The 23,367-nt window shown below is 38.7% G+C and overlaps 1 protein-coding gene and 1 long non-coding RNA gene across 2 annotated transcripts in view; both read left to right on the top strand.

Annotated features, from left to right (window-relative positions):
• Window positions 1-9,667, top strand: part of LOC126808626 (filamin-B) — a 46,810-nt gene extending 37,143 nt beyond the window's left edge. The window contains exons 13-20 of the mRNA XM_050533512.2: window positions 430-576; window positions 1,146-1,247; window positions 1,860-2,045; window positions 3,231-3,335; window positions 5,038-5,214; window positions 5,702-5,851; window positions 6,773-6,940; window positions 8,127-9,667. Of these exons, the coding sequence (XP_050389469.2) occupies window positions 430-576; window positions 1,146-1,247; window positions 1,860-2,045; window positions 3,231-3,335; window positions 5,038-5,214; window positions 5,702-5,851; window positions 6,773-6,940; window positions 8,127-8,365 (1,274 nt within the window). The 3' untranslated portion in view covers window positions 8,366-9,667. The remainder of the gene's footprint in view (window positions 1-429; window positions 577-1,145; window positions 1,248-1,859; window positions 2,046-3,230; window positions 3,336-5,037; window positions 5,215-5,701; window positions 5,852-6,772; window positions 6,941-8,126) is intronic.
• Window positions 9,668-17,152: 7,485 nt separating this feature from the next.
• On the top strand, window positions 17,153-22,581 carry LOC126808675 (uncharacterized). The gene is made up of 6 exons (XR_007674709.2): window positions 17,153-17,289; window positions 18,711-18,869; window positions 19,682-19,822; window positions 20,419-20,514; window positions 21,050-21,197; window positions 21,776-22,581. It is a non-coding gene; the product is annotated as an uncharacterized LOC126808675 (long non-coding RNA).
• The last annotated feature ends 786 nt before the right edge of the window (window positions 22,582-23,367 follow it).

Below are 23,367 nucleotides of genomic sequence, written 5' to 3'. Positions count from 1 at the left end.
TGGACAACATTTTATAGAACTGTTTGACCCTACTAGTGACTTGTGTTTAGTGATTTGTCCTATATTGAGGGCTAAATCTATTTGTTAAGGCCAGCTCAATGTTTGTCAAGGTCGCTGAGATGTAAATAAGTTTAGGGCACGTCGTGGTTGTTGGCAAGGTCCAGGGTTAGGGTTGGGATTAGCGCTAGCCTTGATAACATTTTGTGACCTTGACAAAAATTGAGCTGGCCTTAACAAATAGATTTAGCCCTTAATATAGGCCTTATCATTTAGCACTATCCCTATATATTGAGCGAGTCTCTTCACGTGTCTGGATTAACACTTCCGCCAGCATGATGCTGGTTTATGATTTGAATATGCCGGAAATTACCGGAATTTGTCGAGGAATCACGAATTGTTTTAGGTTATAAAATATTTTGTGTTTTTAAGGTAGTCCGTATTATGTTCAAGTATCGGACCAATCATCTATAGCAATGATAACAGATTTATCAGATTTAAAAGATGAAAACGGTTTCTTGGTGTTAGATTATAAAACAGATACCAAATTAATGTTTAATATAGTTAACGCTGGGCCAGGTAAGTGTAATAAAACCCACAGTCAATATTAAATGGTATATACTTTGCATTTGGGAAATGTCTTATTGTAAAAACAAAACTTCTACTCAACCTTCTTAAAGTTGTGACTTTTTGGGAACTTTTACTACTTTGGTTTGAATGAATGAATTAGTTGTTCTCAGATACAAATTGTTGCTTATATACAAATGAAATGAAATGGGGTTTAACGTTCTACTGTTCTGCTCCGAACTAGGCTAATGAAGGCGGACATATACAGTGTGCTATGGGGAAATTTTCGTCCCATCCACACGACTAGACAGCTGTCCTTTACAGGCCCTCCTGACAAAGGGGAACCACGCCGGAAAATCTGGATTAACTTTCTCGGCCAATGCAGGGATCGAACACTCGATCTCCAGGCTAGCGAGCCAGCAAAGTCTACTTTTACTTAAAATAGGCTTTGCTCTTTGCTGTATTTAAGCAACTTTACCTGGTCATCCAGAAAAAGGTTCTTGTCGGCCCATTTATCTTTTTATTTGAATCAAGTTTTTATATTTAGTATTATCTAATTTTTTATATTTTTATATTTAAAGGAAAGTTAAGATCAGAAATACTGAGTCCATCTGGTAAACGAGCAGCCAAAGTTGAACAAAGTACTGACACAGCAACAGTTACATTTCAAGCAGAACAAAAAGGTTGGTAGGAAAACCAGTAACGATATGAAAATATCTATGTAAAACTGACACGCCATTGCTTTAATTGCTGCTTGAAAGCCACGGTGGCTCAGTGGGTGTGGGATACTGGCTCACTAAGCCGTCATGGATTAGATACTGGGAAGTTCCATCGGATTTTCTAGCGTGGTTTGTGCTTCTTCTTCGTCTTATTTTGTTTCGCTTAGCGCATGCGCAATGGTTTTTCATGTGGGGGGATACAGGGGTACCTGAAGTAAACCCACGAGGTTGAGAAGGCTACATACGCTTATACCAGAAATAGAAACCACGTGACCGGCCAGCTTGAGTTCGAAACGCGACAACCTAGACCACTTTGTCATTCCCACTCTCCCACCTCCCGTGGTTTGCGCTTGTTGCGATTGGTCTTAAAGCCGAGTACCACTCATGACGTTGGCGTGCATGTGAAAGAACCCTTGGCCTTTGGAACCTTTGAAAGCTGAAAGGCTGCTGTAAGGGCACAATTGCCCCCATAGCACACTGCACGACCCATGTCCGTCTTCATTATTTCGCTTGGTGCAGACAATTAGGATGTTAACCTCCATTTTATTTCAAATGTCCAATATTTTCGTGTTTCAGGTGACCATTATATTCACATCTATTGGAATGAATCACCGCTAGCTGTATCACCAATACTAGCTTATTGTGATGGTCCCGTTCTTCCAGTCGATCATAATAAGGTTGTTCTAAGAGGAGAAGGGTGTAAGAGGGCGAGGAAAGGTATCATGGCTGAATTTATAGTGGATGGTAGACTGGCTGGTCCAGGTAAATCCAGGTTCCAATATTCTTCAAATTCAAAAATAAAATCCCCTAGCAACACACCCATAAGACTTATTAGAAGTTCTTAAAGTTTTATTTTTCCTGGACGCGTTTCGTGTGACAGCCATTTATCAACTGGAACTTCTACTGTACAGTCTTATCAGTGTGTTGCTAGGGTATTTTATTTTGGATTATTTTCGAGGGATTGTTTCCTTTTCGCTCTTGCACTGTACCAGGGATTCTTCCACCCCACTACTACTACTTTGAGTAAGTTTATTCGATGCAGTCTTGGAATTATTCTACAAATTGATAAGGGGGAAATTCTTTTCTGAATACGTAAGTTTCGAAGTTGTATAGTGACAATTTTTCATGTCTGACTATCCCTGGTGTGATCTTAGATCCAGTTCCGGTCTTAGGGGTGTGTGAACTCTACAACCACACAGGACCCGCAATCTAGAGGAGTTCGAAAATTCAACATCAATTTACCATCAATGTCCTTCCCGAAGTTTACTTACTGTGTGGGTACATAGCACGCAGTTCTAAATATCCTAAGTTGTCTAGCCCTAGCAGTTGGTGAAGCAACACTTTGTTCAGTTTTAAGTTTAAAACAATTTGTTTTGATATCCCTCTCTTAGTAATTCAAAGTTCTCTTCAATTGTTTCCCGGGAGGGGGTTGGGTGGCCGAATGGTTAGCACGTGCGCGCTGTATCATAAGGCCTGTCATTGAGCCAACTGTCGTGGTTTCGAATCCCCGGTTGTACGTGACAAGGAGTAGGGTCGCCTGTCCAAACTCTTGGGTTTTCTCCGGGTCCTCCGGTTTCCTCCCACTGCTAAAGACCCCTACGCGCAAGCGAATTATTGAAATAAAATTAAACCATATGTTAGTCCCGAAGTGAACGTTAAACACCATTTCTCCCTCTCTCTCTCTGTTTTCCGGGAATTTTTGGAGATAAATATAAGTCTATATATATGTGAAATGAAATGAAATGGAATTTAACGTCCTACTATTCTGCTCCGAACTGGGCGAATGAAGACGGGCTCTATATGTGTATCTATTTGAATTGTTTGTTTCCTGTTCTCGTATCGTTTGTTCGGGCTGGTTTCTACAGTTTTGTTCATCCTGCATTCCCGGAAATAAAATGATTACTAGAAATCTTTGTGATTACAAGATCAGAATAATTCATGTTTCAGGTAAATGTCGTGTTGTATTAAAAGGTGTGAAGAATACAGTTGATGTTAATGTTAAAGATATTAAATATAATAGATACAGGTGTACATATACGTCACATATTACAGGTAAGTCTATAAATATAACAAATACAGATGTACAATATGTCACATATTACAGCTAATAGACCGGGAGCCCAGGGGGTTAACCTAGCTGAAAAGTGTACCAATTTTTTCCTATATGTTATCAATGTATGTATATCTGGTATCATCAGGATGTAAGTCTGCCGGGTTTCCGGTGGTGGGTGTGGTATTCAACGCCCAAAATGCCATGCACCCCAACTAGGCTAGATTAGCTCAAAAGTGTACCACATGAAAATCGTACAGCAGTTTACGGTACATCTTCAGGTGTTACAAAAACACTCGTAACAGACATTTCTAGTGGTAGAGTATCCCTGACAAGAGTTATCTAATTTCCAGCCCACAGCTAGGCTAGATTAGCTGAAATCTGTACCACCTAAAACAGCTTTGGAGTTGTTCAGTACCACCACAGGAATCATAAATGATCACTGCCAGACAGTTTGTGCGATGGGTTACCCCTAATAGACACGCCCCAAAATGCCACGCCCCCAACTAAGCTAGATTAGCGGGCACTGTTCCCGTGTTCTAAAAATTTAAATTTTTAACCAGGATGCGTTGAATACTAATATCTAGCACGTATGGAAGAGGCGATAAACTGCGGTTACAGGAAATTGATTTTTGGGCATAAAACGTTTTATGGGGCTAAAAATGCGTTTTTGAAAAAAAAAATTGTTCCTGAAACCGTAGAGTATCGCCCCTTCCATACGTGCTAGGTATTAGTATTTTACGCATCCTGGCACAATTTTTAATTTTTTGGACCACGGGAACAGTGCCGGTTAATCTATCGTAGTGGGGGCGGGGGGCGGGGGGCGGGGGCATTTTGGGCGTGTCTGTACGGTACACTGCTGTACGATTTTCATGTGGTACACTTTTGAGCTGATCTAGCCTAGTTGAGGGGCATGGCATTTTGGGCGTGGAATACCACACCCACCACCAGAAACCCGGCAGACTTACATTCTGATGATACCAGATATACATACATTGATACCATATAGGAGAAAATTGGTACACTTTTCAGCTAGGTTAAACCCCTGGGCTCCTGATCTATAAGTCAATGTGCGTCATATATTACAGGTAAGTCTATAGATATAACAGGTATAGATGTACATGTAGGTCATATATTGCCAAGTCAAATCAAACTTTAAAATCTTAACCTTGCGTAATTACATTTGGTACTGACCAAAAAAGTTTCTTCGGATTTTCTAGCCTAGTTTCCCCGGATTTTCTAACCTGGTTTCCTCGGATTTTCCAATCTGGTTTCCCGGATTTCTAAACCTGGTTTCCTCGGATTTGCCAACCTGGATTCCCTGATTTTCCAAACTGATTTCCTCGGATTCCTCGGATTTGCCAACCTGATTTCCTTGGATTCTCCAACCTGATTCCCCTGGATTTTCTAACCTGGTTTCCTCGGATTTTCCAGCCTATTTTCCCCGGATTTTCTACCTGGTTTCCTCGAATTTTCAAACGGTTTTCCAACCGGGTTTCCTCGGATTTTCCAACCTGGTTTCCCCTTGTCTGTGGTGCAGTACACACAGTCTGGTATGGGGAGTCCATGGACGTTACCATTAGCAACATTTATTTTTAATATCCCTTACAGTTGGAAATCGAAATATTTTATACCATTTTACACATTTGATCAAATTTATCTTGTAACCTATAATAATTATTCTCGTATTATTGTTTTGTACAGGAGGATTTTTATTGTATGTGTATTGGTCTAATCAACTTCTACCAGAATGTCCAGTTAAACTCTCTATAGGAGATAAAGGTGCAGCAGCTAAAGTTAGTGTCTATGGTGATGGTCTGAAAGGAGGTATTGCTGGGGAAGATGTTCCAGTCTGTGTCGACGCTAAAGAAGCCGGTCCTGGTAAGAAAATTTCGTAACAACAAAGACTAGTTAACGCATCTTATTTCTAAGGGTTCCAAACGAATTCTCAATTCCAAAACAGTTGGTAAGCAAATTCTCATTACCTTTCGTTAACCTCTGCCTTTATGCTGGGGGCCACGGTGGGTCAGTGACTAAGGAGGTCTCCGATTCGATCCCGGTTTTGGCTGATAAAGTTCCTCGGGATTTTTCATTCAGGCTTCCCCTTGTCAGTGACGCATGACCGTAGGTCTGATAACGAACATTATTTAGTCTTTCGGATGGGACGTAAAATATCTCTTGGCGGTTGGAATATACAGTGGTCAACATCATCCAGGCGGATGTCATGTTTTATATTTCAGGTGTGATAACAGCTATATGTAGTAGTCAGCATCACTCAGATGAATGTCATGCTTTATGTTTCGGGTGCAATAACAGCTATATGTAGTAGTCAGCATCACCCAGATGAATGTCATGCTTTATGTTTCAGGTGCAATAACAGCTATATGTAGTAGTCAACATCATCAAGCTGAATGTCATGTAAAAGATGAAGAGAATGGTGAATTTGTAATCTGGGTTCGACCAACAGAACCAGGAAAATATCTTCTAATAGTACAATTTGACGGAACGGATGTCCCAGGTACAGTTTACGTTTGGATGTCAGGGGTTGTATTCTTGGGTACTGTGTTATAAGATCATGACAATGGACCGCTTGATACCATACCTTGACATAAACTAGTAATCGTTTGCCACGATTTTAGAAATATAGTTCGTTTCGTTTTTTTATAGCAATTCTAAATTTTGTCTTTCTCGTCCTTCCTCACCACACATGATTTTAGAAATGTAGCTCGTTTCGTTTTTTATAGCGATTCTAAATGTTCTCTTTCCCGTCCTTCCTCGCCACACCCTGAAATTTTCCACGGCAGTGTTTGGTCTAGAATCGAAGAAGTGTATTTGAATATAGATTTTCTTCAAGCTTTCGGGAAGATTCGTTATTTTGAGTAGAAAGAATCTGGAGCTATACAGGCATAGATTCCGTTGGTCTGGCGTAGACCAACGCCCCCCCCCCCCCCAACAAAATAAAGGTTCTATCCGGTCTTACTACTTACTAAAAGTATTGCTACAAGTGACCCACTGGGGAAAGATTTGCTATTCGACATCAAAAATTTAAAAGATTTCCTAAATAAATCGACAAAAATATGTGGGCCCGTAGCCAGCTCTTAAAATTTGGAGGGGCTAAGAACGCTCCTAAGAAATCATTATTGTTGGCGAAATATTTGTGGGGGGGGGGGGGGGGCTTATTCGATTTTGGGCGGGGGGGGGGGCTAATTCTATTTTTGCGGGGGCTAAGCCGCCCCCCCCCCCCCCGTGGCTACGGGCCCGAAAATATGGACAAGAGAAATGTTGACTAAGTGGCGTAAAATTGACAGAGATGAAGACCAGTTTACACTAACTTACAGGAAAGAACTATAGTGTCGGTGGTTAGTAGGATACCCTTTTATATACCCTAAAGTATAGAAAATGATCCCGTTAAATTTGAATGTCTACCCTTTGCTTTCAGGTAGTCCCTTTATAATAAGAATTGTTGAACCACCGGATGCGAGTAAAGTTCGGGCGTTTGGTCCTGGTATAGAGAATGGTCTGATATCTAATTATCAGAGTCGATTCTTGGTAGAAACACAGGGTGCTGGTGCAGGCAAGTTAGCTGTCAGAATACGTGGGCCTAAAGGTAAATATACACGGCGACGTTTGTTGTTGCTTTCTTAAAACCTATTTAACTCTTTTGATAGTATACTTTCGCCATTTAGGCCCCATGGAGAAATATCAAAAAAATCGTTTGGAGCTCCCAGATATAAAAATAATGTTATTTAAGGCTACCACACTAAATTTATCTGATCTAGTATCAAAGAGTATACTCCCAAGGCTTTCACGCAACTAACAAATGATTAGGGCAAATATCCATAAGACACGTGGGTCTATTGTGGCCCAATGAGTTGGCTCACAAACCAGAAGAAACCGGGTTTGATATCTTCTGGGTTTTCTTCTTTTATTCAACTTTATTGCCGGAAAAGTTCTTCTGGATTTTCCACTCTGGTTTCCAATCGTCAGTGGTACAAGTTGGAGGAACGAGCGAAGAAAGGCGTCTAGCCATTCGGATTGGACGAAAACCCACGGTCAACGCGTATAATGGTTGGTGTGCACGTGAAAGACACATTGCCATTTGGAATAAAAAGAAAAGGGGGATGAAACGCAAAGGCCCGAGCAAAATTTCACTCATAACACAAGGCATGGCATATTATGATCTGGCGCTGTATCGATTTCCCGCTTGTACGTGACAAGGAGTAGATTCGTCTGTCCAACCTCGTGGGTTTTCTACGGGTCCTCCGCTTTCCTCCCACTGCTAAAGACCCGCACACGCAAGCGAATTATTGAAGTACAGTTGAGCCATATGTTAGTTCCAAAATGACCTAGTTTGTGTCGAGTGGACGTTAAACCCCGTTTCTCTCTCTCTTTCATTTCATTGATAATCCCTTACCAGTCGTTGAATTTAGAACTGTAGCTACCGCTCTTAGCATTATCTGTATATTGAACTCGGGAACAGTTTGTGTCAAGTGGATGTACCCCCTCTCTCGGTACAGCTTTGGTATGGGCGAGTGTTCGGGAAAAACCACGGTGTTATCAATGTCAATAGACTTAAAATTTAAAAATCTAAAACGGATAAATCGGTTTGATTTAGGTCAAGATAGAGTATTGAATTGCGTTGATCTGACTAGTGAGGGGGCCTGGGGGCATAGCTCTCTCTCTCTCTCTCTCTCTCTCTCTCTCTCTCTCTCATGATCATCGTCATTAGTCTGATTGGTGAAGGAAAGTAGGACGTTAAACCCCATTTCATTTCATCTCATCTTTTTTTTCAGCTGGCTTTAAAGCAGAAATGAAGCGAGAAGGGAAAAACGATAGAACAATTCTATGTTTTTACGACCCATCCGAGATAGGACAGTACACCATCACAATTCTTTGGTCCGGCGAAGAAATTCCAGGGAGTCCATTCAATGTACATATCTTCGAATCCAGGGACGAAATGTTTGAGTTTGAGGAGATATCTGGCAATCACAATCACGTGATTGAAGACGAGCAATGGCGAACGGAAATTTAAAGCATCGTTCGTTTCAAAGGGGACAGATACCCGAAAACTGTGGGTTAATTGACCACGAGAAGTTGATAACCGGTTATTGATTTTTAAACAAAAATTAGAATACCATTCAATCTTATTTAAAAATGGATTTTAGTTTCGTTCCGTTCATTCTGATGGTCACTCTATTAGCTACACCAGTGTAATAATAGCAGGAAATTTAAACGGAACGAATTATCGGTATAGTTTTATTAAACTGCCAAAACACCTTCCATCAGACAGTCAGTATAACCACAGATAGCATTAATCAAATGACCTCACCCAAATTCTTATAGCACAAGTGTTTCCATATTAATACCTCCATAAATCAATTTTAGACCAAACCACGGAGGTAATCGGTATTGTCCCAGTCATTATTACCCTTGGACAGCATTAATTACATTACCTCACACGAATTCTGTTAGTATCGGTGGTTTTGTAGAGCAATTAGTATCCCCATAAACTATTTTTAGATCAAACATCGGAGGGAACCTGTGTTGTCTAATTACCGGTCGGCAGGGGTGGGTGGGAGGGGCGGATGGTCAGGCCGGATATGGTATTTTCACGGAGGACATTCAAATGTGAGAAATTATGGGTTAGAACTAGAATTAACTTTAAGGTTACCTACCCCTAACCCTTCTGGTGTCTAACTCGTCCCTTGGGAATTTCAGACACCCCCCCATCCCCATCCCCGCCCCAACCGACCTGAAGGTAGTCTCTTCCGCATTAACCACAACGACAACAACAACCGCAACCGGACTGAAACATTCTTCCGAGTTAACCACAACAACCACATCAACCAAACGCACCCTGACTTGTTCCGATTTTGAAAAATTAAAGGGCAACGGTCCTACTTATTGAACTCGGTCTTATTCCAGAAAACATGGGTCAATAATTTTTGTTTTTTTGTTGTTCTGCCCACGTGTTTCTGGTTAATTGTTATTGTGTTGTGCGGATCCCTGTCCATGTGTCAGTATGTGCGATAGTAGTTAAAATTTATTGCGTGGTGCGCAGCCTCTTTTGTTCATCGGACCTATCATTAAAATAGATTTTAGGCCCACGTAATGGTATGATTTTAAAATAATGAGTAATGATTTGAAAATAGTATCGATTTTGAATGATTTGTGATTTGATGAGGTGCGTGGCAACTTCCTGTATTAATATAATTCAATTATATCCCATCCGGACCACCATTTTACAGCATATTATAAACAAAGCAATAATATATATATATATATATATTTATATAATTTTTATATGATTGAAAAAATAAAATGTTACAAGTTATTTGTTGTCCACTTCTCAATACCTGATTCGTATTGGAACGCATAGTCGTTCGGATAGGACGAAAAACCGAGGTCCCATGTACACATTGGTGTGCACGTAAAAGATCCCTTGGCAGTTGGAATTCGATGTAGAGTAGGCCGTAGTGCCGCTGTCCAGGCAAAATTTCCCTCATAGCACACCGTGTGGCGTATGCCCGTCTTTATTAGCCCATTTTAAAAAGTATACTTTATTAAAAAGATATTATGATATTTTAGGGACGTTAAACCCCATTTCATTTCTAAAAGGGGGAGGGGCATTCTATTAGATCTAGTAGATCTGCCATTGAATCAAGTGGCGTGGTTTCGATCCCAAACTTCGAAATGGCATGGAGTAGGATTGGCTGCTCAACCTCGTGGGTTTTCTCCGGTTAGTCCAGTTTCCTCCCACTGCTAAAGGCCCCTATGACGAGTGGGGATTTATTGAAATAAAATTGTTGATCCCGAAATGACCTAGTTTGTGGGGCCAGAGAACAGGAGTCTGGACTAGAAGGACCAAGAAGAAATGAAATAGGTTTCAACGCTTTCCTTGTCTGCACCAACCGGACTAATGAAGACCGGTAAACGGAAAGCTATGAAGATAATTGTCAAGACGAAAAATATTTTCTTCATGTTTAACATGAAAATCGAATAAATTTAGAATTTTGATACTTCTACTTAGCAACCATCATCATGTAGTCGATTGGTGTGGCCACTAGGTGCTCAATTTGGTGATTGAGCACCTGTTCAGGACCGTTAGGTGGATATAAACGGCTCGCTCGTCGTCTGGTTGAATGGTTGGACGGAGTGCTATAATTGAAAACAACACCGAACGTGAAATACTATACTGATGTCCAAAAGAAAGTATACACACTAAAAGTATGACTAAGTTTTGTTTAGATTAAAAACATTTGATAAAGCATTACTGAGTTTGTCTCTTGCGTCCAAACTCAACATTTCTAAGCAAAATAAAAATGTGAAACAAATTGACATTCTACCCAAATATCGTATACCATGGAAAAACGACTTTGGTTGACGCAGCATAAAATGCACAGTGTATACTTTCTTTTGGACATTAGTATATATCAAATAGACATTTGTTTACAGTTTTTTGAAGACAAGTGCAGGATCTGAAGAATTTTATTTGATCTTTTTAGAGTTGAGCCAATTAATATTTATATCCTGTTGATCTATATTCTTTGTACCCGTGTCCTAACCAGAACCCTCCCCCGTTGGCGATGTTACAATAATATGTGACGTGAATACAGGAGATAGCACGTCGTGATAAATGTCTTATAGTAACTGATGCATAACAATGAATAGTAATTTATTTGGGTTAAGCGAGCGAGATGTTTAGCTGTTACCACGTGCGGTATCTTTACACAAACACCATGGGTGTTAGTAAATAAATCTCGGTCTGTATGTATAGAGAGAGAGAAAAATGGGATTTAACGTTCACTCGACACAAACTAGGTCATTTCGGGACTAACATATGGTTTAATTTTATTTCAATAATTCGCTTGCGCGTAGGGGTCTTTAGCATTGGGAGGAAACCGGAGGACCCGGAGAAAACCCACGAGGTTGGACAGGCGACCCTACTCCTTGTCACGTACAACCGGGGATTCGAAACCACGCCAGTTGACTCAATGACAGACTTTATGATACAGCGCGCGCACGCTAACCATCCAGCCATCCAACTCCCCTCTATGTATAAATCTACACAAAGAGAAAAAAGGGGGTGGGGCACATCGAATTCGGTATATTCAATTTAATTCAAACAATTATAAAAGTATGAGTTGTTGTTTTTTTTTTATCATGAAACAGAATCTCTTCGTACTTCAGAATGTTTTCGTTGTTGGGCGTCGCATTATTTCTGTTACGTCTTTCTAGTAATTTAGTATTTTATTTTATTTTGAGTGAAGTCTGCATCATTACAGGCCTGGTCCCAGTTTCACAAAACATCCCAAGACAAGACTTAGTTAAAGGACAATATTGGTGCCAGTCATTATCACATATGTGATAGACCTGGTTAAACACGTTCCAAATATTATTTTTTATTTTATGATCAGTAGTGGAATACTGCGTTTTATCAGTGAAATAAAAGTGCTATTCCACTGGCTAAAGTAGTCCATGTTGTTTTTACCTAAAATGATTGTAAAATCATAAAATAAATAGAACATTTGTCGTTTTGTCGTGAATAACATATTTTATTTCATCTCGAAGCAAGAAAACGTTTATATTTTCACTCATGCTACGCATTCGTGAAAATATAAGTTTTCTTGCTTCGAGATGAAATAAAATATGTTATTCACTCTAAAACGACAAATATCCTCTATATCACAGAGATCATTGCTACGATAGATGAATAATCAATGTTTCAACAATCGGAATTCTTCGGGCAATCTTATTAAAATGCAGATCTATATTTCGTTTCGTTTTTTTATACTTTCGATGGCCTCTACTACACGAGGATCTGATTGGTTGTAGAGATAGGTCGCGTCAAAGGTCATACGAGGAGCTTTTGACCTATGACGTCAGACATTGATTAACCAATCAGCGTTGGTGTTTCTAGTGGTTTACACACAGTTCCGTGCCCGTGCACAGTACGGAATTTCCGGCATGGTTTCCCATTGCCAATGATGCAGGACGGAAGCTTGGCAAGGAACAGCATCGAATCTTTAGGATGGGACGAAAAACCGATGTCCCGTGTATACGTTGACGTGCACGTTAAAGAACTCTTGACAGTATGAAATCGAAATAATAGTAAATCGTAGCCAGGAAAACTTTCCCTCATAGCAAACTGTATGGAGACTGCCAGTGTATACAGTGGTGAAACACATAACACAGTGTGCTATGAGGGAAATTTTGTCCGGGCAGCGGCACTATCGCCTACTCTTATATCGAATTCCAACTGCCGGGGGATCTTTTACGTGTATTCTAATATATACACAGGACCTCGGTTTTTCGTATCATCCGAAGGACTAGACAGCTGTCTTTGGCAGGCCCTCCGTTCTGCACCACTGACAAGCGGAAACCACGTCGAAAAATCTGGATGTACTTTCTCGGCCAATGCAGGGATCGAACACCCGACCTCCAGGTTAACGAGCCAGCGTCTTAACCACCTAGCCACTGGAGAGAGAGAGAGAGGTTTTAACATACACTCGATAAAACTAGGTAATATCGGGACTAACAAATGGTTCAATTTATATTTCAATAATTCGCTTGCGCGCAGCGGTCTTTAGCAGTGGGAGGAAACCAGAGGTTCCGGAGAAACCCACGAGGTTGGACAGGTGACCGTACGCCTTGTCACGTACAACCGGGGAATCGAAACCACGTCAGTTGTCTCAATGACAGACCTAATAATACAACGCGCACGCTCTAACCATTCGGCCACCCAACCCCCCTTGAAACGAATGCGGAAGGATTGACACGTTGACATGGTCGTATAATAAATAAATCTAATACTTTGACAATCCATACGTACATCTAGACACTCCGTATTGTTGTTTAATAGAGCGTATCAAATCTGTGTAACTATAAAAGAGTTCAACCGTTCGCCTACTATTCTAGGCTAGAAATAGCCGGAAACTATAGAGATTAAATTATCTGGATATCTAATTTTGATAAAAAAATAATGTAAACTATAAATAAATAAATAAAACATAAGACACTTTTAAAGAAAAAAAGTATGTACGTTTTCTATGAGACGCATTTCTAATGATAATTTTATAAATTCAGTCTGTATTATTATAAATAGTATAAGTTTCCGTTCGAAGAAAAAGAAGATGAAATGGGGTTTAACGTCCTACTGTTTTGCTCCGAACTGGGCTAATGAAGACGGGCATACGCCATACTGTGTGCTATGAGGAAAATTTTGCTCGGACAGCGGCACTACGGTCTACTCTTGTATCGAATTCCAACTTTCAAGGGATCTTTTACGTGCACGCCAATGTGTACACAGGACCTCGGTTTTCTGTCACAACCCCCCCCCCCCCCCGTCCTGCGTCACTGACAAGGGGAAAATCACGCCGTAAAATCTGGATGAACTTTCTCGGCCAATGCAGGGATCGAACACCCGACCTCCGGGCTAACCACTTAGCCACTGTGACCCCTTCGTTGGAAGAAAATAAAGCTGACAGAAATTGCAAACTTAACAAGAAAATTAACGCATTGCAAGGAATTTGTTGGGTTTTTTTCTGTTTTTTCTGTAGATTTATTAGGACACTATGGCTAACGACACTGATAAGCAAATTTTCTTTTTCTTTTTTTTTCATTTGACTACGCATGTTTACATTCTACAAAGTATATATATGCATCAATTCAGACGAATCTGCCCATTCATATTTAAGTAAGGAGAAAAGCTCAGACTAAATTATCTTGAAATCTAATTATGGTCGAAAAACTGTAAATAATGATTATTATTATTTCATCAGCGTAGATAAGCAAATATTTAATAAATTAAGTGAATAGAAGACATGTCTTTAAATGACATTTAAAATATCCGCCTTGTGGTATTATCAGATCATTTCTTCGTTTCGCTGTGAATTTTTCGGTAGTTTTTACTGCAGAATCAACAATTATGCGGGAAATAAAGGAATCCCGATCATCAAGTCGCATTATCCCTATTTTTTGCCGTTCGTCGTTTTTGGAGAATCAAATCAAAGCCACCGTTAAATTTCATATTGTTTTACTTGTATTTTTTCATTAGTTTGCCTTGCTTCGTAGTTTTGTTTTCGAGTTGGGGGTCTGGAGACATTATGATTTGTGTCATTTATTTTCAAGGAATGTAGTATTTGTGAAGAAATAACATGCACGATCATATACCATGGCCCAGGAACTGACCATGTTGTTGGATGAAATTCAAAAATTTAATTCACCAAACCGATGCAGAATTGTTCAAAGAAGAAGCATGCCAATTTTCATCATGTCGTCCGGACTTGAATTATTGACGGAGCCTTAAGCCTTTTCAAAGAGCGTCACTCCTATAAGAAGAAGAACAGCGAGATGAGTAGCGTATAGCGACCAGGGGCCTGTTTCAAGAAAATTTAACTAAGTTAAAATCCAAATTTTAGTAATTTGATTGGATAATATTAGATTGATATTAGATTTAGTGCATAGCCAATCAAACTTAAAGTATCTACTAAAATTTGGATTTTATCTTTAGTTAAGACAGGGCCCAGATCCTGGTCTAAAACATTTTTGTTTGTCCATCTCCTTAAACTTCTAGACATTCAGGTACATAGGCGTACGAGCTGGGGGGGGGGGGGCGGCATGGGCACCAAATGCTGGGAAAATTTGGGCACACAATTGTACTTTGTAAAAGTTGTATACACAAAATATTGTGTTCTTGAATGTGTCCAATTTAACAGCGAATTTATTATTATTATGTAACATACTAAGAACCTAACTACATTTTTTGGGCACCAACCACCACTGCCCCCCCCCCCCCCCAGTCAAAAATTTCCCCGTACGCCTATGTTCAGGTAGAAAGTAATACCGCACTTGATTAGTCTTAGAGTGTTATTATCTACCTTATGTCAGCTGATAAAATGTACTGATTATCCAGGATTATAATGAACGCACGTGCAGAACGAATTACTCAAAGACCCGCGTTTCCGTGTGCGAATTTGTGTATTTCCGTGTGAACTGAAAATCGCTGAGGATTTACCTTCCTAAGTCTCGTTATGTAGGGTTGGTCTTGATTTGTTTCTATTTTACAGTTTTATTAACACGCACCTTGCATGAAAGAAACTATAATTGTCAAGCTGAACTTACAGCAACAAAAGACATTAAAGAGAACCGATGTATGAAAGTGCCAATCCATTATGATACCCACGCATGCGCACACTGCACGATAATGGTCTAACGCGTGCAATTTAGATCATAATTTATGTCATTGAGTCAAGTGGCGTCGTTTCGTTTCCCCGCTTGTACGCGTCAAGGAGTGTGGTCGCCTTTCCATCCTCGTTGGTTTTTTCAGGGTCCTCCGGTGTTCTCCTACTGCTCAAGGCCCCCTCTCTTGCCTAAGGTTGGGATTTTAGAGTGTTAAAGGGACAATAACACTCCTGCTGGCTTGACAGCTCCAGAAAATAAAAAATAGCCTTATTCTAAGTACTCGATGTGTTAGTGTCCTACCTGTTGTGTAAATTATCCATTAAATCCTATTTTACTTGCCCAAAGGGTTCAAAAATATCTTTAAATCCAAGTCACATTTGAAAAGCTTTACGTCAGACTTTTTCAAATCATTTTGTTGAATTTTTCCAATTTTTTAAATTAGGTGTGTTAAGATGCAATTTGTATCATCAATTAATTGGAATATTGTAAAATAGTACAATTTGTTGACCAGAATAAAGATTGGGACATATTATTCAGTTACAACAAGAGTGGTATTGAGCCATTAAACAATGTCAAAGGAAACATAAAATACAATAAATTTAAAAATTAAAAAAAAAAATGAAAGTAACATTATGTATTAGGTAACAAATTATGGAATAAACCAATAGGCATAAGGAATGAGTGATGTGTAATTCAATTGGCAGCTTCCGGTTCTCCGAACATTTTACTTGTCAGTCTAGTAAACTATAGCTACTCCTGAAAATCACTCAATTCTTCTAGGTACATGCCGGGATTCTAATCTGGGACATTCTAGTTGGGATTTCAGAGAGAGAGAGAGAGAGAGAGAAGGGATTTAACGTCCACTCGACACAAACTAGGTCCTTTCGGGACTAACATATGGTTTAATTTTATTTCAATAATTCGCTTGCGCGTAGGGGTCTTTAGCAGTGGGAGGAAACCGGAGGACCCGGAGAAAACCCACGAAGTTGGACAGGCGACCCTACTCCTTGTCACGTATTTCAGACTTGGGGATCCCACATGAATATCAACGGCTATGCACGAACACGATATGTCTTGGGACGGGTTGTTGGGTGGGATGAAACGCGTTCAGGGCCATCGGCTATCACTTGACTTGACTAACTTCGTGCGATCGGCGAATGGGTAAAACAGCAACACGGATATACATATAAATATAAAAATACGGGTAATAGGTACGATAAAACACAATTATGTCAATAAAACACAGAATATAGAATTTCTATTGGATATTGAAAAATCCGGGAAGGACGAACCTATTGTCCCATCATAATAGAAACTAATACGTATGTCTATATAACCTATATCTACCTGAAAGCAATGTGATTACCTATGCGTACCTGTAGCCACTAGCCAGTGTCGTTCAATAGAGCGTATCATGACCGGGAGGCGTTTCACATCCGGGAGAACAAGTTCAGTTATTGTTAACCACCTATAATAAATTTATACTAGATTCTATTGGTTATCCGAAATCCAGAACAAATATTCCTTCTAACAATAATATATTTTTTTCAAACACGGATATATCCGCTTCGTTATGATTGGTCAGCCGATATTATACCTCTTAGTATATAGGTATCAAACTTTATCCTCATCTTCATCACAATTCAAACAGTTCTATCATTGAACGAAGTATTAGAAGTTAGCAGTTTGTCTTCAAGTACCTGATTATAAGTCTTCAAGATGTCTCCACCAATGTTAGATCTTCAAACTAAAGACAATAACCAAGATGTAAAGGTGGGTTTAGTTAAAGATACATTATGTAAGATTTAGATAAAGAGCTAGTCATTCTTGCTATAATAGTTCGAAAATAGATAATGTAAAATGAATAATTTGAGAATTCCACTCAAATTACTTTATTGCGAGCCAAGATATTAGCCTTTGAGGGTTTGACAAGACGTATGCAATAATTTCAACCACCGTACTGGTTGTTCGAATCTATGTCTCGCTCCTCCATTTTTAGCTTAAATCAAAACATGGCTGATATCGGAGAAATTCGATGCCATCGAGAGTTGATTATGACCTGGATAAGTTAATTAATGTCTAATTAATAATTGAGAATACATTTGTTTCGGGCCTAAAGAAAGACCTGCAATAGGCAGATTTAGCTCTGGCATAATGTATGTTTAAATAAAACATAGATAATTAACGAGCAGACAGTTCAGTTCTCGCTATAATAGTTTAAACATAGGTAATTAACGAGCAGACAGTTCAGTTCTCGCTATAATAGTTTAAACATAGATAATTTAAGAGCAGACAGTTCAGTTCTCGCTATAATAGTTTAAACATAGATAATTAAAGAGCAGATAGTTCAGTTCTCGCTATAATAGTTTAAACATAGATAATGAAAAATGAATATTTTTAAAATTTAGTCAAATTTCTTTATTCGAATGCATTAAATATTAAACATTTCAGTCTAATTACTTTATTAGGAGCGAAGTAATCAGTGTTTAAAGTTTTGATAAGAATAGTGTAGTCTCGATTTTTCATTGTTACCATTGTTACGATAATAAACAATGTCTCGATTTTCCATTATTATAAAGCATTAAATGGCGATCGTGTGGAATACTTGCGCAGGGATACACTCTCTTGAACCATTGAATAACCCGAGCGGTATTCAATGGTCATTGAGTTCTATTTTTATTCTATAACTACATGCAAATCTCAAAATACACTGTACTATCTAGATTATCATAAAAAATCATTACCACTAACGTGAAAATTCATCATAGGTTCCGCCCTTTTTTCTTTCTTTTTTTACAAAAATTGTGGTTGCCTAGTTGTGACGTCATTACAGTTTGACGTAGTTCTGTAAGTGACGTCATTATGGACAAAAGTAGTACGTTTTCAAGCCATTGAATACAACTATAGGTTATTCAATGGCTGTATTCAATGACCGTATTCAATGACATTTGCTTGTATTTGCATGTAGTTATAGAATAAATTATAATATCACAACTGCCCGATGACCTAGAGAGTTAATTATTGGCTTGCCTTGTGAATAAATGTGTAATTAATAATTTATATAACATTGGAGACCAAAAGAAAGACCAGCAATAACCAGATTTAGCTTTTAAGTATGACTGCTCAGTATTAATGATATAAATTTTCTTGATGAAATTTATATTGTCATTGCTTATTTGTTTTTCCGTTTTCAGGTGGTTTTCCCTTCAGCAAATGTTATGCAACAACCAACAGTGAAGAAAAACAACAAAAAATATTGTTTAATTGCTGCATCAGTGATCAGCGCTGCTGTGGTTATAACTCTTGGTGCTATCGGTTCTGTGGCACTTTACCAACATATGAACAAACCAGAGGTAAGATTCTGGATTTTTCTCTTGCCAGGCACAGATTATTCTTAGAATATCGTCGTCTTTTTTAAACTAACGAGAGTTTTTGATAATAAATGATGAAAAATGTATTGAACGTTTGCCATTTTAATAACTCGAAATGATTTATTGTTCTTAGCCTTGTGTTAAAAAAAAATAAAAAGCTGCATTATGTTTTACGTAATTTAAGATAAATTAATGTTGATGTACAAGGTCGTAATAACAGGCCAGAAATTAGTTGGTATCAAGAAAGTCGCTGAAATAAATATTGTGCGAAAAAAATAAATTCTTGGGAACATTTTGACATCTTTGAAGATGTTTACCCTTTTTTGCCGCGCATCGCGGGGAGGGGGAAGAGAAATGGGGTTAAACTTCCACTCGACACAAACTAGGTCATTTCGGGATAAACACATGGTTCAATTTTATTTCAATAATTCGCTTGCGCGTAGGGGTGTTTAGCAGTGCGAGGAAACCGGAGGACCCGGAGAAAACCCACGAGGTTGGAAAGATGATCCTACTCCTTGTCACGTACAACCGGGGAATCGAAACCACTCCAGTTAACTCAATGACAGACCTTATGATACAACGCGGACCTGCTAATCATCCCCCCACCCCCCGAATCAAACAGAGGTTTTGTGTGGTTGATTTCTGTAGTAAATAGACGGTTTTCCACATGTATATAGACCACTGTGTATTTCTCATCAAAACATAAGGTTTTGGTTTTGTTTTTAGTTAATAATAGTAATGGAAATAATAGGAGTGAATTGGGTAATAAATAAACTATGTAATTATTTTTTCAGGAATATAATACTGAAACGCTTTATAATGGACAACATATTCCTGAACATGCCCGTGTGGATTATGTAAATAGAATAACTTATGTTAATAATTCACAGTATGGTGAAGTGTTGGCTGGCAACAATTTACATGATTATAATAGAGTAAGTATACATTTACAATAATATATAAGATCGATTGACCTAACTGTACATGAATGGTGGGGGGGGGGGGGGGTAGTAGCCTTCCACTCAACAGCACGACTTTCCAGATAATGATATACCAAATCTTTGTCCTTTGGTGGGGGTTTTAGTAGTAGAAGGAAACTCAGAAAAAAACCAAACAGGATTAGTTACACAAAAACATCGGATTGAAACCAAAATACACGAATCTATGTCAGATCTTATGATCTAAAGGGTATGCATTAGACCACTTGCTAAAATAATATGCTATATATTGAAAAATGAAATGAAATGGGGTTTAAGGTCCTACTGTTCTGCTCCGAACTGGGCTAATGAAGACGGGCATACGCCCATGAGGGAAATTTTGCTCGGACAGCGGTACTACGGCCTACTCTTATATTGAATTCCAACTGTCAAGGTATCTTTTACGTGCACGGGAGCTCGGTTTTTCGTCCCATCCGAACGACTAGACAGCTGTCCTTGTCACGCCCTCCGCCCTGCATCACTGACAAGGGGGAATTATGGCTATATTTTTATTGAAAAATTTGTGAGTATATTTTATGTATTTTTAATTTCAGAAATTGTTAGTATTTAAAGATGTTGCTAATAAAGTTTGTTATATTGATAAATTAGAGGGAACATTTGAAGAAGGTATAGCTCTACTTGCTCAAAAGGTAAATATCTTTTGTTTTCATATCATTTGGTAACCAAAGTCAAATAATCGACCAAATATCGATTTTATCGATTATATCTTTTAGTTTTACCGGTTTAATTGACCTGTATCACAAATGAAATGAAAGGAAATGGGGTTTAACGTCCTACTCTTCTGCTTCGACTGGGATAATGAAGACGAGCTTGAAACATACAGTGTGGTACGAGGGAAATTTTCCCCGGGCACTGGCATTCTGGTCTACTCTTATATCGAATTCCAACTATCAAGAGATCTTTTACGTGCATGCCAATGCGTATACACGGGACCTCAGTTTTTCGTCTCATCCGAATGACTAGACAGCTGTCCTTGTCAGGCCTCCGTCCTGCACCACTGACAAGGGGAAACCACGTCGGAAAACCCCGATGAACATTCTCGGCCAATGCAGGGATCGAACACTCGACCCCAAGTCTAGCGATTTGTAGAAGAAGAACTTAAGTTGAGCAGTTAAAGTCACTGCATAATTATTTAATAGTCATGTTTATTATTTTCTGTTACAGACACGAAGCACTCCAACACCAATCAAACGAGTACATACCAGTAATGAATCCATCGATGGAGATATTTTAAGAAAATTTGCTGGAGATAATATTGCTGACCATTGTAAAGACATTCCAACATTTTGGGTTATTGATGAAATCGTTGGAGGTAACTATAACGTTTTACTTGCACAATGGCTGTACGAAAAACCACACATATCACTGTACGATGTACAAAAGAGGTGTTGTCATTGTAAAATATGTGACTATATTGATTTGAAGGGAGCCAACTCTTCAAATGAAATGAAATTGGGTTTTACGTCCTACTATTCTGCCCCGACTGGGCTAATTAAGACGGGCATATGCCATGCAGTGTCCTATGAGGTAAATTTTGTCAGGGCAGCGGCACAATGGCCTACTCTTATATCGAATTCCAACTGCCAAGGGATCTTTTATGTGTACGCCAATGGGTACACGTGACGTCGGTTTTTTGCCCCATTCGATCGACTAGACAGCTGTCCTTGTCAGGCCCTTCGTCTTGCGCCACTGACAGGTGGAAACCACATTTGAAGATACTGATGAACTTACTCGGCCAATGCGACCTCCAGGCTAGCGAGCCAGCGCCTTACCCACTTAGCCGCTAACAAAGAATAAACAAACCGAATTTCAATATAAAAATATTCAAAAATTCAATTATATGTCGTATTTGTATTTGTATGGGTCTAAATTTATTTGTTTTTGTTACAGTTGACGGGGAGTCAAGTAAAGAGATGACAGTAGATTGTACTAACGATGCTTCTAATCCTCTCTGTAGAAACAAGAGAGCCCTGGCCCGAGCAGTAATGGCTTGTCACAGAATTGTAATTAAAATTAAAATCGTCATCAGATTTTAAAATCAGATATAAACCCACGTTTAGCCTGCTGAACTTACCCAGGTTTATGTCATAATAATACATAGAACTTATTTGGTGATGTGGAAATGTTTTCGAATCGATAGTTGTATATTTCGGATCGGTAATGATACGTCGTTTGTATGTTTCGCTAAATATCAAATTTCTCACGTCTTAATTCAAAATCAAAATAACAACGATCGATAACTCTCCAGCTTGGATTCTGTCTGATTTAAAACAGGCCTATCGATTCTGTTCGCCCATAACAAAATGGGAGCGGACATAGCGTACAACACCGATTGATGAAATTTCAATATATTCAATATATTATCTTTGTAAATACTCATTGGAATTGAACCAGTTTTAGTAGAGATTTGTCTTTTATGGTATGGGTGTATAGAATACAGACGACATTAATCCAGATGATATTTGTTCTTAGTAGCTAACATTCATACATGTTGGAGCCATTATACTATCTCTAACGTCACAATCGGAATACAGTCACTAATAATAAATGTAGTTATCTCCCTTAGATCATTATTATAATAACAATACATCAAGACAATACGTCTTTCACAAGGGATTCGTGTGACCATGGACCTTGTATTATAAGGTCCATGGTGTGACGCAATGAGATTTTAAGTGTATATTATATTTTTGATATTAAACTAAATAGTGTTTGTAAAAATATAATAAATGTTTTCTATTAATATTTGTTATTCTTTACAATTTTGTTAAATACATGTAGTATAAATTAATACATGTATGTTATTTTTGATATAAAACAAGTGTTTGTGAATATAATAAATGTGTTTCATTAACTAATTATTTTTTGGAGGGGTTGGATGGCCCAATGGTTAGCACGTGTGCGCTGTATCATGAGGTCTGTCATTGAGTCAACTGGCGATGTTTCGATTTCCCGGTTGGAACATGGCATATTAATACCGTAAGGATAGCAACTATTTATTTTGGTGTTTATACCGACCCCCAGGTGTGTGGTACCACACCCACCTTTTTGTTAAATTTTCGTACAATTATTAACAGATTTTGTTCAAATTCAGCATATCAATCATTTCAATAACCGGGTGTACCTATATTGTTCCATATTCAAACCCCAGGGGCAGAGCCACGCCCAATTTTTGTATACAGGCTGCAATTCGGAATAGATCATCTTGGAACTTTGCATACTTATTCCTCATACAGTGAAGACAGCAACTATTTATTTTGGTGCATGACCTGGGGCGGTGTCACACTCACGTTTTTAAAAAAATATTTAGTCTGTAAATTAGACAAAACAAACCCAACGCCTAGCCTTCTATGTCTCTTTTCATATTACAGTCATTGCAGATTTTTCATATTTCATTCTCTTCATTTTAAAAAGTACAATATCAATCAAAGCAGGAATGCGGACGCATACTGCAGCGTTAGCGATGCCCTTGTTATACAATT

This window comes from Patella vulgata, chromosome 1, assembly GCF_932274485.2.
Source record: "Patella vulgata chromosome 1, xgPatVulg1.2, whole genome shotgun sequence".
NCBI lineage: Eukaryota > Metazoa > Mollusca > Gastropoda > Patellidae > Patella > Patella vulgata.
The sequence above is the reverse complement of the archived record's forward strand: the minus strand, read 5'-3'. Positions and strand labels throughout refer to the sequence as shown.